General features: G+C 37.9%; 1 protein-coding gene across 1 annotated transcript in view; it reads right to left on the minus strand.

Moving 5' to 3' along the window:
• Nucleotides 1-15177, minus strand: part of LOC145664125 (uncharacterized) — a 57011-nt gene extending 41834 nt beyond the window's left edge. Inside the window, exons 1-2 of the mRNA XM_081730500.1 lie at nucleotides 14938-15177; nucleotides 7294-7461 (exon numbers count right to left, since the gene is read on the minus strand). Coding sequence (XP_081586626.1) covers nucleotides 7294-7422 — 129 coding nt within the window. The 5' untranslated portion in view covers nucleotides 7423-7461; nucleotides 14938-15177. The remainder of the gene's footprint in view (nucleotides 1-7293; nucleotides 7462-14937) is intronic.
• Between the last annotated feature and the right edge of the window lie 1905 nt (nucleotides 15178-17082).

The raw sequence follows: 17082 nt of genomic DNA on the forward strand, positions 1-17082 counted from the left end.
TAACATATTTTGTATCACTATTAGTAGAACCAGGGGTAAAAATGGATCTGAAAAGGTAGGGGGACGGTAAGTAGCGGCATGATGTCACGTCGTCCCCCTGCCTATCTTTGCCCATTGTAATTTTTGGAGAACTGAGGGACGCCGTCCATATTTTTTGGAGGTGGGCTTTTATAGTATGAAATACACATTTTCAATAACTTTTTCCTGAAACTCTAAACTTCCCAAGAGAAATATTCTGCACTCAACAAACCAACCTTACCAAGTCACTCCACATAAAATATTTGAGCTCTCTCCTTCTAAACTTACCTTCGGCATAAGCATACACTTTTAATTTCATTATCACCTTTCAACTCCACCAAATTTCGTATCCACAACTTCACATAGCAGACAGATTCATGAATTAAAATAACAATAATACCCAGTCACGAATTTCATATGGTGCTCAATCCACCATTATTCATCTGATCTTTTTGTTTCCTTCTTACTTTTACCTTTTCTATACGAAAGAACTTCATACAATGGATCCGACGGATAGCGTTTTTGTTTCTATACTAATGATGTAAGACGCTCAGAAACCTCAAGGACCCATTTCATATGCAATGTGTAGTTCAAGCTGGTGGAGATTCTGTGATGGTGATTTTCATATGACGCCTTGAGTCTCTATAGAAGTTGAAAATTTCACGATTTACTAGGACATTCAGGACTTACTTATCACAGTAAATAACTGATTTACAAAAATGGCATTACTCAGCTTTAGAGAACGAGTAACGTGCTATATATATATATTAAGCTGATTTTTCAAATACATTTCCAATATCACTGAAAGGGAAAAGTAATCACTCTAGAAAAGAAAGAGGTTTGAAATAAAACTCTAATACTTGTGTAGGTCAAAAAATTACCATTTTCCATTTCGAAAATACGACTCCGTTCTAGTCAGATCATTTTTAGAAGTTCAAAATAGCATCAGTAAATTTAAGACACATGATTTCATATCATGAGTTCATCAGTTTTGTTTTAAGACGCTGCAACTCGATATGCAATAAAGTTCGAGACAAAGGCAGACATAAGGTGGTGTACAAACATTTGATGCATTTGAAATTTAGATTGCAAACTTATTTTTAAATATGGCGGCCAAAAGGAAGCTCCACTGTATCGGCCCGGATAGTAATTAGAAATCACATGATCACCAAAAACTGTATCCGAAAATTCCAATATATTAACGGTGTGAGGGATAGCTTCTACTTGCATAAACCATGAATGCATATTGGAAGATCAATTGAGAGCAGCTGGAGTACAAACGCATTTTGAAGCATATCCAAATACCACTGTGTTCAGTATATCGTCGAAGACACTGAACCTATTAATCTGTGACTACATAAAGCTATCCACGTGGTAATTTATTTCCATGCTGTTTTATTTCGTACACTGTGAGTGGTGATTCCGTTGTCAAAAACTGGATCCTTTGCTTAATAAAAAACAGTCCTATCCACATTAAACTAAAACTTGCTGAAAACCATGTGGTGTAAAAGACGTCACCTTTTGCTTCTGGCAGTACATGTTTCCTTCAGTTGGAGCTGTGCAAATTGCAGCTTTCTCGATTCGTCAGGTTCGGATAGATTGTGTAATACAGTAATTTTATACAGATAAATCTCGGGGCCATTGTGTAACATTTTTTGAATTGAATGGCGATAAATATTCATTTCCTGTGAAGCATGCCGTGTAGACTTTCTTGAGCTAGGTGTTATAGCAACTCGAATGGTTTCAATGCTTTCGGGGTCCGAACTGGAGCAACGTGAGGTCCTGTCTCTTATTTCATGCTGCCTTCTTCCTCGAACGTAAGATACAAACGAAGAATAGTGTTTCTTCCTGAAGCCTATCGAATTCTGAAATAAGCTCAAACTTTTCGCTGAATACTTGTCCTTTTACTCGTTTCTACATGTGACATGATAACTTTAGATGACTGCACTGAAGACAAATGACCGGGCTCAACTATGACCACTCTGAATGGCGATTAACAGCGCGAACTTTACTGGACTTAACACACATGTAATATACATAACATATATTTAATTTTAACATACATTTACTTGACCTCGCCTATCAGTAGGTCGCCTATCGGTATTTTCAAGAATACAGTGCTTGTGTTAAGTGCTGACCGTTTTTTTTTTTTTTTTAACTCTAGATTTCAATTGTTTTAAATGTCCGTGCAGTACCTTGTATATACAGGATAGAACATTTACTTTAAAACTCCAGTTTTAACTTTTACATTAATGGGTCTAAAAGCGCTGAATTTCTGTACCATACAAATATCGGCAGGGGAACATTTCACACATACTCTGCAATACAACTGGATTAACAGTGTTGCTAACCTAATACAAAGATGTATTTTTTTTAAATAGCGCTTCGTCAGGTTATTACCGATTTCAAATCTACATATTAAACGAAAACTACAATATCACACATATATTGTTCAATGTTGCAAATTAAGGACGTTACAGTATCACAAGCATCCACAAACGCTTGAAGGCCTCTATAACAGTAACAACGCAAGTGAGATGAATGGGGCAATCCACATCCACAATACATTAGTATCGAATACTATGGATGCGGGGTATTTTGATTAAATGGCAACAAAATTATACTTCTTGTTCACCTCTTGTTCATAGATTGGTGGCATACATGGAAATTTTAAAACTTTTCTCTCCCCTGGGAAAGCTGTTTTATATTTTGATAAGGTCTCTTCTTTGTAACTGAATCTAGATATTCTATCCCTGGTATTCCTCTTCCTGGTTTTCCTTCTACCTATTCCTCTATCAGCACGGTGATCCAATCGGAGTGCCGAATAAGATTGTCAAGCATGCTGTTTCTTTTTTTTTTCTATTATCTTCATGATTTGTCGTCCTTCATTAGCTTCCTTTAGTACGTCTTCATTCCTTTTTCTTTCGGTCCATGATATGCGCAGCATTCTGCGCCAACACCACATTTCAAATGCTTCCAGCTTGGATATTTCAACTTTTCTCAATGTCCATGTCTCTGATCCGTAAAGCGCCACGCTCTATACCAGGGTCTTAATAAATCGTTTACGAACGTCAAACGACAGATTTCTTGATGTTAGCAGTTTTCTTTTCCTATTGAATGCTTATTTAACCTATGCTATTCTGGAAATTACGTCTTTTTCGCTTCTTCCATCCGAGGATATAAGACTCCCTAAATGGGGAACGTCTTAACGTCTTCGATCTTCTCTTCATCTAACATATGTCTGCCCCTTCCTGTCATGCTCTTGTGCACTTTATTATTTTAGTTTTCTTATTTATCTTCATTTTTCATGTTATTTCCAGTTAGTCGTTCAAGTTTGAAAGTGCTTCCCGCAAGTCCTTTTTGTTCTCTGCTACCGGTGCTATCATCAGCAAACCTTATTTTGCTGAAGATCTGGCCATTTATTTTTACGCATTTCTCGTTTTTGACAAAGAATTCTTTCATAGCCTCTTCTACAGACGTTGAACAGGAGAAGTGAAAGTCCACATCCTTGCCTTACTTTATTTATTCTTGCTTCCTTCTGATTTCTTCTTTATCAGCTGTCTGGTTCCTGTGAAGTTGGTATATTATTCTCCTCTCTCTAGAATCCACTTTCAGATTCTTCAACTCTAAACATGATATCCCAATCTACGTTGTCAAAAGCTTTCTCTAGATCTACAAATGCTATCACAATTGGTTTGTTTATTCTGATGTGCTGTTTCATATTCAACCGTAGACTCGGTATTGGTTCCCTTGTTCCCCTTTTCTTTCCTGAATCCAAACTGGTCCTCCGATAGCCGTTCTTCGCTTTTCCCTTCTATTCGTTGTGCGATAATTTTGCACAGTATTTTTGATGCATGGGAAAGCAAACTTAACGTTCTATGTTCTTCGCATTTCCGTGCGCCTTTTCTCTTCGGGATAGGGACCAATATGCTTTTCTCGAAGTCTCTTGGTATTTTTCTTGAGATGCACATTTCATTAATAAGATTAAATAGTTTGTTCTTTGTTGCTATTTCGAGATTCTTAATCACTTTCTTTGGTCTATTCCTGGGGCTTTATCATGTTGTATTTTCTCCAAAGCATTGTCAAATTCGCACTGTAAAATTGATGATCCTAATTCATTTTCATCAACTTACTCTTCCTTCTCTATCTCTTCTTCGTTCACTTTGTCTCCTTTGTAGAGTTCTTCAACGTATTTCTTCCATCTTCTTATTTGCTCCTCTCTAATTAGCGTTGTCCGGTCCTTGTCCGTGAGTTTCTTTTCCTTACCGAACTGTTTTCTAACTTTATATACTGTTTCTGTATTGCCTTTGATTATATTTTCCTCAATTTCCGTGCACAAGTAGTTTATCCAGTTTTCTCTGGCCTTCTTTACTTCTCTGTTGATGTGATTTCTACACCTTCTGTATTCCTCTTCTTTGTTTATTTTGAACTGTCTTCTTCTCTCCATCAATTCCAATATTTCTGTTGCTATCAAAAGTTTATATTCGGTTCTTTTTTCCCTTCCTATCTGCTCGTCGGTTGCTTTTGTAATCCCTGCTTTCATGGCTTTCCATTTCGAGCTGTCATCATCACCCGCTAAAGTTACCTTAGACGTATCTTTGTCTATCGCAGTTGCAAATTTCCTTTTCGTGTTTTTATCTCAGCTTGATTGTGTTCCATCTTTTGTTTGGTGCTATCACTCGTTTCTTCTTTAGTTGGAGTTCGCTCTTCATCAAAACTAAATTATGGTTTGAGTCAACGTCTTCACCTGGGTAACTCTTACTGTTCTTCGCTTGATTTCTAAATGCCTGTCGGACCAGCATATAGTCTATTTAGTATCTTTCTTTGTCTACTGGTCTTGTCCATGTGTATCTTCTTCTTAGTGATTGTTCGAAGAGAATGTGTGTTACAGTCAGATTATGACTTCTACAGAACTCAACTAGTCGTGCGCCTCTCTCAATCCTTTCTCCTCGGCCAAAATTCCCAGTTACATTCTCTTCTTTGCCTTCACCGACTAGTGCGTTACAGTCATCCATGATAATTAAATTGTCCTGGTCTTCAACTTTCATCAATACTTCTATTTGCTTATAGGTTTCTTCTACTTCCCCATCTATGTAGCTTGATGTAGGGATATATACTTCGATTATCGTCATATTCCTTGGTTCGATTCCTATCTTCAACATTGTTATCCTTTTATTGTATCTGCAGCTACCTGTAACTTTCTGTCCTATCTTCTTATTCAAGACAAAACCGACTCCTGCTCAACTGTTTACAGTTCCTGAGTAAATTATTCTGAAGTCTCTGCTCCACATGTCTCCTCCATCAGACCACCTAACTTCGCTGATTTTCAAGATATCTACCTTGATGCGTTCCATTTCTCTCTTCAGGTTTTCCACAGTTTTCTACACTGTAACAGCGATCGCACATTCCACGTTCCACAAAATTACAAGGGATTTAAAATTTGGTTATTTTTGAAAAGTATTCTTTCGAAGAAAAGATTAGATAAATATCACATCCAATCACCTGGATAGCTTTTAATAGAGGTAAGGATCATAATGCCACTTAGTAAATTGATATCTCAATTCTTCCCGGAGATACGATAAACATTACTAAAATTTGCAATACTACTTAAGACCATGTAATTGTGAGAATTTGCTGTAATTACAACAATAAAAAATTGTTGTGATGTCGAAGAAACAAGGAAAGCAACAATAATTTTAAAAATTTTCCAAAAAATATGTCATTTTAAGTAGTAGAGCAATCCTATTCATGTTTATTTATTACCTCTGGAAAGGTTTGAGATATCAAACTGCTGTAAAACACATTATGACCTTTACGTCTATTGAAAACTATCTACGTGATAAGGTGTGATACTGATCTAAGTTCTTTTTTTCTTCTTCTTCTTTCTTTCTTCGAAATAACGCTTTTCAAAGAAAGCAAATTTTCAATTCTCTGTCACTTTGTTCCTATTTATTAATATGAGCTCATACTATGATCACAGTATTTGGATCACGATATAGTATTTGTATCATCATTTTTTGTATTGCCCCGTCTGTCTTCCTTATGTTATTACTATTGAAGAGACCTCCAAAATTTGGATGTTTGTGGATATTACATGTTTTCTATGTACAGAGACATACAAAAAAATAGAAATCTCTTTTTCTGAACTTTTCCTTTTAATGAACTTTACCCACTTGATACAGAAACCAAATTGTAACCAAAGGATATAGAATATCTTGTTGTTCAACATTTAGCTCGAAGCAAAGTCTTATCCCATGAGTTTCGTAACTTTGGCATGGGGGATTTTTGCCCACGTAGAAATTTTGGGAAGCACTGTCCGATGCCATAATCAAGAATACGTTAGATCTTACACAATCATTTAAGTATTAATAAGGTTTCAGCTCGGATATCTCAACTGTTGGGCCAGAACAAACGCTCAATGGAAGCTCCTTAACTTCCAGGTCTTGAAATTTTATAGAAACCAATTTTGGCGCTGGTTAATAACAGTCCAAACCTAATTTAACAGGCTTTAACCTACAAACAAAAATTCAATCCAAGGAATAGCGCAGACCAGAAGAAGATTCTTCTTTAAAAGCTCTAACAATTTTTATGAGCAAGGTAGTGAATAATGTTTCTTCGGACTCTGATGGGTTAATCTTAGTGTATTACTTACCAAAGGAAAGCACAATTAATAAAGATTAGCTTTCCAATTTTTTGAATGGTCCATTAGGACAAGCACTTCTCAAAATTCCTCCTGGAAAGCAACATGTAAGATATGTACTGCACCAAAACAATCAAGACCTCAAGACCTCAAGACCTCACATACTGCCAATCATTATCATTCGTATTCAAAATGATTTGCATTAGGAATTACTTCCACAATTTTCCTACTCGCATGGCATAGCAGCTAGTGATTACCATCTTTCTCCTGAGCGCTCCCACATTAAATGATGTGAAACGGGCTGTAAATAGTGGATAAAAGACTCCTGAAAAAGTTTCTTTGAAGAATTCCTTAGAAAAATAATTTCACGCTGGGGCAAACGCATTCAATGAAGTGGACATTATATTGAAAAAATAAAGTAAAATAAAGTAAAATTCCTAGGACTCTAGAAACACCCCCCGTACTAATTTTTTGTAAGTTTACTTTACGAGGCCATCAGAAACACTTTCTCCACAATTAGAATTTTTCATTAATTTGGCTTTTATGTAAGACTCTCTCATTATACTTGTTTCATTCTTTACTAGTACCAGAAATAAAGTATAACTGAGAAATAGCTAATGAAGATGATGAATTACCTTACGAGTTTCACCGCTTCTTCTAATGCTGCCGACGAACAGTGACACAGCACTATACGATGGTGACGATACGAGATTAAATACCTCTCTAATGTTTATTTCTTCAGTTGTCACCTTTATGAAATTCATTTTGTACTCAACTACTGATATCAGTACATTGAAGTTAATCTGCAACAAAGAACAGAACAAATTGGCTTTGAAAGGCGCAAAGATATGACGTAAGAACTCAACTATTTACCAAACCAAATTTCAGACTGATACTTTTTATACAGGGTGGCGACAAAATTTAAGGAAAAAATTCTCCGCCTTTTCCTGATTTTCCAGAACATTTTTTGAAATTTTTCCTGTTATGTAATTAACCATTCAGAGTTTCTAATGTTGATGAAGAAGAGAGAAAGGAACCCTCTTCTCCGCTCGGGCATTCTTGCCCCCCTGAAGTAGGTTCTCGTCAGGGTTGTCTTATAAATCAAGAAAGTAAGAGGAAATGAATGAATTTCAATGGTCCCAAAGGTTCCTAAGGGAGGACCGGGCAAAGTTTCTGCCTTTCACCCTTCTCACGCTACGAAGAAAGAGGGGACCTTACATCATTTCTGTCCTTCCTTTTCCCCCATCACTTCTCTTTCCTTTTTAATAAAAACAAATAAAGACAGAAAATTTGTAAGGGGAAGGGGTTCAAATTTTAGAGGTTGAGGAGTAGGGGTTTGAAGTTGGTTACAGGAGTGGGGACAAATTCAACCTCCCTCTCTCTCTCTCAAAAAAAAAAAAAAAAAAAAAGCAGGCGACCGTGTTGGATCAACGAAAGAGAATGTGGGACTGGGATGTTCCCAGTACCCACCTACTTTCCGAACTGCTATGGGAAGGTTCCGTTTTCCCTCCTTCTCATCCTCAGTACGAAAAGAAAGAGTAAAGATGGAGAGAAAGAATGAGTGAGAGAGATAGAGAAAGAGAAGTTTGCATGAAAAGAAAAGAACGAAAAAAGACATTTCTACGTTGACTCTCTTCTCCATCTACCTTCCCATAGCAGACAGTACTTGAAAGAAAGAAAGAAGTTAAATATTTCGGTCTTTCCTTATGGGGAAAGAAGGAAGCAGTTAGCAAGAGAAGAGGGAGCCACTTTGAGGGAGCGAGGGCTTGTATACCCCCCCTTCCGTCTCCAGAAAACAGGAGAAGGGCAGGTGCTTACTCTTCTTATTCTTTGTTACAAATAAAAAAAGAAAGGATCTTTCTCTTTTTTAACCAAGAAAGACCTATCCCCTATTACTACTGCCTCACAAATAAGATGGGGAGGATGTTGGAATAGGCATGAGAAGGCGAAAATATAACTTTTCTTGTTTTTTCTTATATCAAAAAACGGAACGGAAAGAAACGAAAAGAAGATAGAAAGAAATTATCACTCCTTCTTCCTTTTTTCTTTCATTTTTATTCGAGAAGAAATCTCTACAGGCGCGAGAGGTTAATATTCACCCACTCCCTTACTCTTTTCCTCCCGTCTATCCCCTGGACGAGAGAGACAGAGAGGTTTTCCTTTCTTTCAACTCTCTTTCTCTCCATCGCCTTTCTTTTCTTCATTTAGAAAAAAAAAACTAGTGTGAAGGAGGCTACCTGAGAAAGAGACATAACGCAGAAATTGGAAAAAGATTCGTTTCCTCCCACTTTCTTCTTTGCCTTTTGCTGCCTTCCCGCTGCTCTAGTGGCTTCCCTAGCACCTTGAGAAATGTCCTAGAAAGGAAGAAAATGTACGAAATTTAGCCTTCTTTTTATTTAACTTCCCACGAATATGCTCCGAGGCTAAGGAAGTTGGTGACGATATACCTAGAAATATGGATATGTTCGTATTTTAAATCCTCTCTATCTCATATGCAACAGATAAATATGATGAGTCACATATTTCTAGAAATGAGCTGAATCAAATGCTGGAACAAAGGTGGGAAGAAAATGCAGAGCCCCGAGAAAACCCACGCACACAGTGCAAGCTGGGATCAAATCAGGCAGTGATTTCTCGTGAAGGGGAGGATTTCAATGTACTAGGTTTAAAATACTGGAAACTTATTAAGCACGACCAGAAATATGCCCCGGGGGAATTTCGTAGTTCCATGGGAAAAATTCTCCTGGGCCACCTCCTGAAATCAACACTGCAACCAGAAATCCGCAGCAAAGGTGCACTCAAACACTGAGCCATTGAGTCACCTTAAAATTGTAAATTGGGTATTTTTTTTTAATGTAAGAAATATTTTTTCAAAACTGATCTTTTATTTTAAGTATTCCTTCACATCAGTATTTAAATTTTTATTTTCATTACTCATTAATCAGTTAACCTGAAAAAGGACTTTAAGAATTAGTTGATGTTACACCCAAAATTACAGTATAACAGAAAATTAGTAACAAACGATTAACTATTTCTCTAAATAAATAAATAAATAAAAGATTTTAAAGTCTGGAGGTAAAAGACAACAACACCGCGGCAAAATGTATTAACGCAGGCCTTATTATCGGTTCTTCAAACTTTGATTTACTTCATGCTCTATTGTCTTCTAACATATAACATTAGTGTCATCAAGACTGTCACACCGAAAGCGCAAGTAATGTCATTTTACTTCTGTTTCTTGAAATCTTCAACTTTCTTGGAAACAAAGGCCAGCCTTCCTATCTCCTATGTAAGAGATGAATAGGATGAGTTACATTTTCCCAGGAATAAGCTGAATATTTTAAAATATCACTGTTTGCACCGTTCTGTTTCGATAGACGTTTTATAGAATACTCCTTGGTTTTGATTCCAAGGAATTTCAACGGGCATGTTGTGAGGACACGCATTGGCAGTGAAACAACAAACACACAAAACTAATTGAAATACAGATTATATATCAAATTTGTGACTTAAAATTACAGTGTTTTTCTGTATAGTAGCTGTTTTGATTGTACTCCATACATTCAATCAAACTACGGTAGGCCTATGTGTATGCTAATATTATCGTTCGATTTCCAATTCAATGTGTGATAAAAATTCACGGAAAATAAGTCAGACCTAAAGGAATTCGTAATTATTTAGGGTTCTTCTTTGGGATTTAGTCTCTGGAAGCCAGCCTATGTTTCAATGACCAAAAGTGTACCCATTTGTACCCTCGTTTTAAGTTCAGAAGTTGGTCGTCCGTTTCTAGCACAATTTTGAAAATTTACCGGGAACAAATTTATAAGTTGCACGTTTGTGTGCTTGGCAATATGTAAGGAGAGCAAGAATTGTTTTTATTTTTTTTTATATAAGCGGTTCTAAACATGTAACTATTTGGCAAGCGGAGGGAACTATTTGGCGAATGGTTACAGCTGTGGGAAGTAATGAACATGGCTGCAGGTACACAGAAAAGTTGCCTTGGATGTTAGTTTACAATAATACAGTTTGTGAAACAATGCGGTGATAACCAGAAAAATATTTTGAAAGTATGTGAGTCATGGCTTAATAAATCCAACACTAAATTACAGAAAGTGTGATAAACAAATAACTGCAAAGAAACGTGCCGAAAAGTTATACTTTTCAAGGTAACGGTAAGTCACATAAACAACCTGTCTACTAACCCGCCTTCACTCGCTATCGTTCGTTCGGCATTACTATGTGAATTGAGTACTGTGCTTTGATAAAGTAAATTAAAATAAAAATTGATGAATTTTAAATTTTCGTAACTTTTATTAACCTTTCGGCCGAAAACTAGGCGGACGACCAACTTCAGAATAATTGCCGTATCTGTACGCAGGCATGAGAAATTACACTCGATTAATTTTACCAAAAGGTGTCCAAACTTCCTTAGCCCGATCCTATTCTGCTATATACTTTTAACGCAATTCTTATGGATGCCCAGTTGGAGCATGTTCTGCGAAATTTGCCCAAAATATATTTTTGAGATATCAAGAGTACCTCCTGATGCAGAAGTTAACATCTCACAAATGTGTGTCCCTAAATTAGGACTACACAATGTTTTTATTGAAGACAACTTATCAATCCGTATAGTGTTTTCAAATCCGTGGTCTGAAACTTTGTAACTTTACTTGCAGCTTTCGATTTTCAACGTTCACTAAATTCATATAATTAATAAACCCATCGCGGTTAACCTTAACGCGGGTAAACTTTACAATACAAGCTCCAGCTGCTCATCGATACGTAGGACTGCTGGAAAAGGATATAGCAGAGTTAAGTTGATTTTGAGTTTAACACCCCTTTCAGAAGCGAGGCTAAGCGAGACAGGACGTACTGATTAACGTGGAATACGAACCATATGACATTCCGCCACGAATTAAACCCGAGTCTCCCACGCCAACGACATGTACGTTAACCGCTTAACCACAAAGGAGCTCAAGAGCATAGTAGAATAGGGTAGAGAAGCGTAGAACAGTGGTTTTCAACCGAATTCCTATCACGATTCCCGTTCTATCTGGTTTGTAATAAGCTTGTGTGGGAGTTTTTTCTATCATAATAGAATACATTTTTTGTAGACAGTGGATACAGGAACTTCCCTAAAAGCAAATGGATTAAACCGACAAGTCCTTGCAACTGGTTTTCTCTAAGACTTGGACAAGTTCTGGCTGAAGAGGAGAAGAATATCCTGATCTGGTACCTGCACCTTTAAAAGTAATAATTCCATTTGCTATATCGTATCTGTACGAAAGTGTTTTTTCTTCCATGATAAGCATTAAAACAGACACGAAATCGCTTATCAGCTGAAAAAGACTTGATAATGTGCGTCACAAAGATTAAATCGGACATCGACGCACTGGTGAAATCACGCCGTGCTCCGGTATCTCATTACCTTTCAATTTTAATTCTATCTCCACACGCAGGTTTTGTTGAATTTGTATATTTTTGGTATTTCAATATGCAGTTCTCATTAGTTTCATATCGTACCTCTTTCATTTAATTTGTTTTTTAAACATCTCTGCATCTGTTGAAAATGTTTAGTACACATATTTTTTGTTATTCTTAACGATACAGGGTTTGTCCGGAAAGTAATAGGACTGAGTCGATTTAAAAAAAATATATATATATTGAACCAATCGTTACAATTCTTTAAAAACTTTCAAAATAGGCTCCTTCTGCATCGATGCAGCGCGATTTCCAAGCATTGAAGGCGTCACGGAAGTCATTCTCCGGAATAGCCTTGAGAGCCGCGGTGCAAGCTGCTTGGATCCCCTCTGTCGTCTCAAAATGCTTGCCTTTCATCGGGCGTTTCAGGCGAGGAAATAAAAAGAAGTCCGGGGGGACCACATCTGGGCTGTAAACCGGCTGCGGAAGCGTTGGGATGCCGGCCTTGGTCAGGTAGCTGTTCACAAGAAAGGCGGTGTGAGCCGGGGCGTTGTCGTGGTGCAGCTTCCAGTAGGCTCCGATGTCTGGTCGGACCCGATTGACCCTTCGTTTGAGTCTCTTGAGCACTTCCACGTAAAACTTGGCGTTGACGGTTTGTCCAGGAGGAACAAATTCATGGTGGACGATGCCTTTGATGTCAAAAAAGACAATGAGCATCGTTTTCACTTTGGATTTGATCATTCTTCCCTTTTTTTGGGCGAGGAGACGCCGGCGTGTGCCACTCAGAAGAATGCCTCTTTGTCTCGGGATCATACTCAAAGATCCATGATTCGTCACCTGTGATTACGTTATTCAAAAATTGGGGGTCACTTTCACACATGTTCAACTTTTCTTGGCACAATTCCACTCGCCGCAATTTCTGGTCGTCAGTGAGCACTTTTGGGACAATCTTCGCGCACACCTTGCGCATGTTCAAATGCTCCGTCACAATTTCATAAACCACAGTTTTTGGTAAATTTAACATCTGGGCAATTAAACGAATACTTAGTCGACGGTCTGAGTTCAAAACTTCGCGCACACGAGTCACATTGTCGGTGTTTGTCGAAGTCGAAGGTCTTCAAGCACGGTCTTCATCGGCGACCTCTTCCCGGCCCTCCGAAAAGGCCTTGTGCCACCGAAACACACCACTTCTTGCTAAAGCATCATCTGGGTAAGCCTGCTTGATCATATCAAACGTCTCTGTCGCAGATTTACCGAGTTTAACACAGAATTTAATCGCGTACCTCTGCTCTAACGAACGCTACATTTTCGGCTTGCACCACTCACAGAAACACGTCGCGCGAAAAAGCCTGTCCTGACTCTCCGTGTGCTCGGAGACAACTGACCAGCTGCTCGTTCGTTAGCTAGGAACGCCCTCTACTGGATCCAGTCGGTGCCCGCACGCTCCGAAGTACAGTCCTGGCGGAATAAAATCAGTCCTATTACTTCCCGGACAAACCCTGTATGTATAAAAATAAAAATATGTCTATCACATCGAAATTTATAATAATATTTTAAAAAAATATTTTCCAGTATTAGGTTCAGGTTAACTACTAGATCGCCGGACCAATTTTAGGAAATTTGCCGGTCAATTGGAGAATGTATTTATTTATGTGAAGAAGAATGAGTGAAAGTCTGGTAAGAGGAATAGTAAAAGTTTGGTTGTTTTTGTATGTAAGCGGCACTGTATGTGAAGGTGGATAGACTATTTCGCAGAGAGGAACACTTGTTTTACTATACGGATCCTTAATTGTAAAATGTACTGAAAAATTTGGGCAAGTCTTTAATTTGCCACTTTCATGTCGAGAACGGGTTAAATTCCAAAGTTGGGCGTTCGTAAGCAGCAAAACTTTTAAAATTTACAGGAAAGATATAGATAATTTGATCGTTTGTGTGCTTGATAATATAAGGGTCTCGAAAAATCTGTTTATTTGTTATATATAAGCGGCTATAAACATGGGACTATACGGCGAGCGGAGGGAGCTACTTGGCGCAAGGTATCCAAACAGTTGCATTGTGGGAAAGAAACGAGCATTTATGTTATCAACATGGCGAATGTACAAGGGCAATGAACTAACAGTTTTAACATTTGTGAAGCAATACGTTGATAACGAGCAAAATCTTTTAAAAGTTTGTGAAGAGCACGGATTAATGAACCTAATAACAAATTACACAAAGTGTGCAGAGGAGATAACAGCGAAAAAACGTGGCGAAAGCGGACGCCCAACTTCGGAATAAATGCCTGGAGAACAGAACCCAACCAATCAATACGGAGCTTCTAACCCATTCCTCCACCTTCACCTCCTCCTACTACTAATACTCTTTATTGAGGGCGAGGTTCAGCCAAGTCTGCTCTAGTATTAGTAGTACTTATACTGTGGATCCGTATAGTAATATTGCACGCCTAATGTAATGTAATCCAACCAAATATAACCGAATACAGTACATTTTGGTACTTTTTCGATTTACAAATTAGTCCGGCGATACAGCAGTAATGCCTTAGATTCTAATTATATTTCTCTCTTCCGCTTATATTCGCGACCCCCATGAAACACTTTCGCGAATCCCCATGTTGAGAAATCCTGGCGTAGATTAAGATAGGCCTAGGGATAAGTAGGATAGGAGTAGGAACGCGTTAGCTTAAGGTTAGGAAAGTTTTGAGCCATTTATTAAGAGTGTAATTTCTCGTTTCTAAGCCAGTATACAAGCTGGAACCGGTACTGTAGAGTTAATCTCTATACGGTTCACTAACATTAAAACTCATTATTTACGTTGGACTTACATGTCAACGAAACGCCCGACGATAATACAGTACTTACCGGTGCCACTTCACGACCAATAGTAACTTATGAAAACGTGATGAACATAAAACACAATTTCGTCCATTATTTCTAGACTCAAATTTCATTCATTGAAATGCGGTAATTTTTTGGGACACGTAAGTTTAACAGGCTTCACACTTGTTCGTCCTCATCGTAAATATTGCGAAACCTTATAAAAGTGTATTCAAAACAGTATTGTTTACTATAACTAGTATTGTCAACTCTTCTTCTTCTTCTTCTTCTGCAATCCAATGTTGCCAACCAATTTTTCGAAAAATCAGGAAAATTCTTATCCAAAATCCAGGAAAAATCCAGGAGATACAACTTAATATCTAAAGATGTTAATTAGGATGATTATTTTTTTTTTTTTTTTTACAAGGCAAACAGTGAACCCATCAATGATTATACTTACCAATAAAAGGTTAATAATCATCTTTATCTGCGTACATGTCAACATTGACTCTGCTGGTCAGAGAGCGATTCACAGGGGATCCTAGCACGAGTTGTTAGAAGTGAGATTTCTTGTGTGCAGCAATCCTTGCAAAGTTTGGGTATCAAGTCTGTCTATTTCGTTTTCATCAAATTTACGTTTGAAAACACTTTTTTTACAGTGGCACTTGAGGAAGGTAGAGCAAAGACATAACGAATGTGGATAAATTCGGGAATATTAACTGGTTAGACTATCTACTTTTTTACTAACAAGCATCAGAGGCGTCATTTAGGGAGGGCGGGGAGGGGCAATTGCCCTCCCTGAGTTGGAGATTTATATTGATTTTATCAATAGAATACTAGTGAATCAATGAAATGTGCAAAATTTTATTTATATCAAAGGGTCTAATCCACCTAAGCAAAATCTGAAATGACGCTGTTGACAAGCATCCAAAAATCTTGAACAGAAACAATTTTCAGTTTACAAATCTGTGTTTTGCAATAACCGTCATTCTGTGTCTACTTGTTCCAATTTATTCTATTCTATATCATTAGGAAAGTCAGCTATGAGAGGAGCAATGGATTGTGCCAATTTCTTTATCTCATTTGATGGGCTAATCATCTCCAAATGTTTCATGACGGTATCATGAAGCGTATCTCTCTCTCTCTCGAGTTGAGTTGAGTTGAGTTTAACGTTTCGTTCAACAGCAAGGCTATGTGAGACGTGGACCTACTAATTAACGTGGAATCCGAACCACATAAGGTCCCAAAGGGAATTGAACCCGGTTATTCCACGCCAAAATCGTGTACGCTAACCGCTTAGCCACGGAGGAGCTCATCTCTCTTCCGAATTTGATGTACTGCTCCAATATATAATTCAAGATACCTGAGTTAAAAATCTTGCAGTCCATAATTTGGGAGATTTCTTGATGCCAAGGATAGGGAAACTTTTGCTGCAAAGTACATTTCATCTGCAGATAAGAATTCCTTTTGGTTTCTGAACTCTACATTTTCTAAGAGCTTTCGGATCATGCGCAAAAACAGGAGTTTTCGACATTTTTTAAAGAAAAATCAGTAGACCAGGAGATAACTTGAAAAACCAGGAAATCTCCTGGAATATCAGGAGAGCTGGCAACACTGCTGCAATCACCAGTTGCAATTGCGAAAACCTCAATACCAGCAATTATAGACGGTGATTTCAAAAGAAACTAACTAAAAACTAACTAACTAACTCTATGGCCTATGGAACCCGGAGGTGCAATCACCGTTCACAAAAGCTCTCCACTGCCTTCTATCCTTAGCCAGGGGTGTCCACAAGGGGGGGCTATGACGCAAACTGCGTCAGTGAAATATTTGGGGGGGTTAAAATCTATATAAATATGTTTGAGGGGGTGTAAAAATTAATCGAAAAGTTTTTTTTTTTTTTATGGAAGAACACCTACGGATAGACAATTGAGGCGGGGTACATCATGAACATGAGGGGGTGAGCACCACTGCCTTAGCTAACTGCATCCAGTTTCTACTTTGTATTCCAATCTCTGCGAGATCCATCTTAATATTGTCCTCCCATCTGCGCCTAGGTCTTCCTAATGGTCGTTTTCAGATTGCTCATCCAGTCAAGACTTTGAAAGCGTTTCTACTTTCTTCCATTCTAGCTACATGACCCGCTCACCTAAGCCTCCTAGACTTGACGACCCTAACAATGTTGGGTAA

This window comes from Thermobia domestica, chromosome 11 (assembly GCF_964235325.1).
Source record: "Thermobia domestica chromosome 11, izTheDome1.hap1.1, whole genome shotgun sequence".
Lineage (NCBI taxonomy): Eukaryota > Metazoa > Arthropoda > Insecta > Zygentoma > Lepismatidae > Thermobia > Thermobia domestica.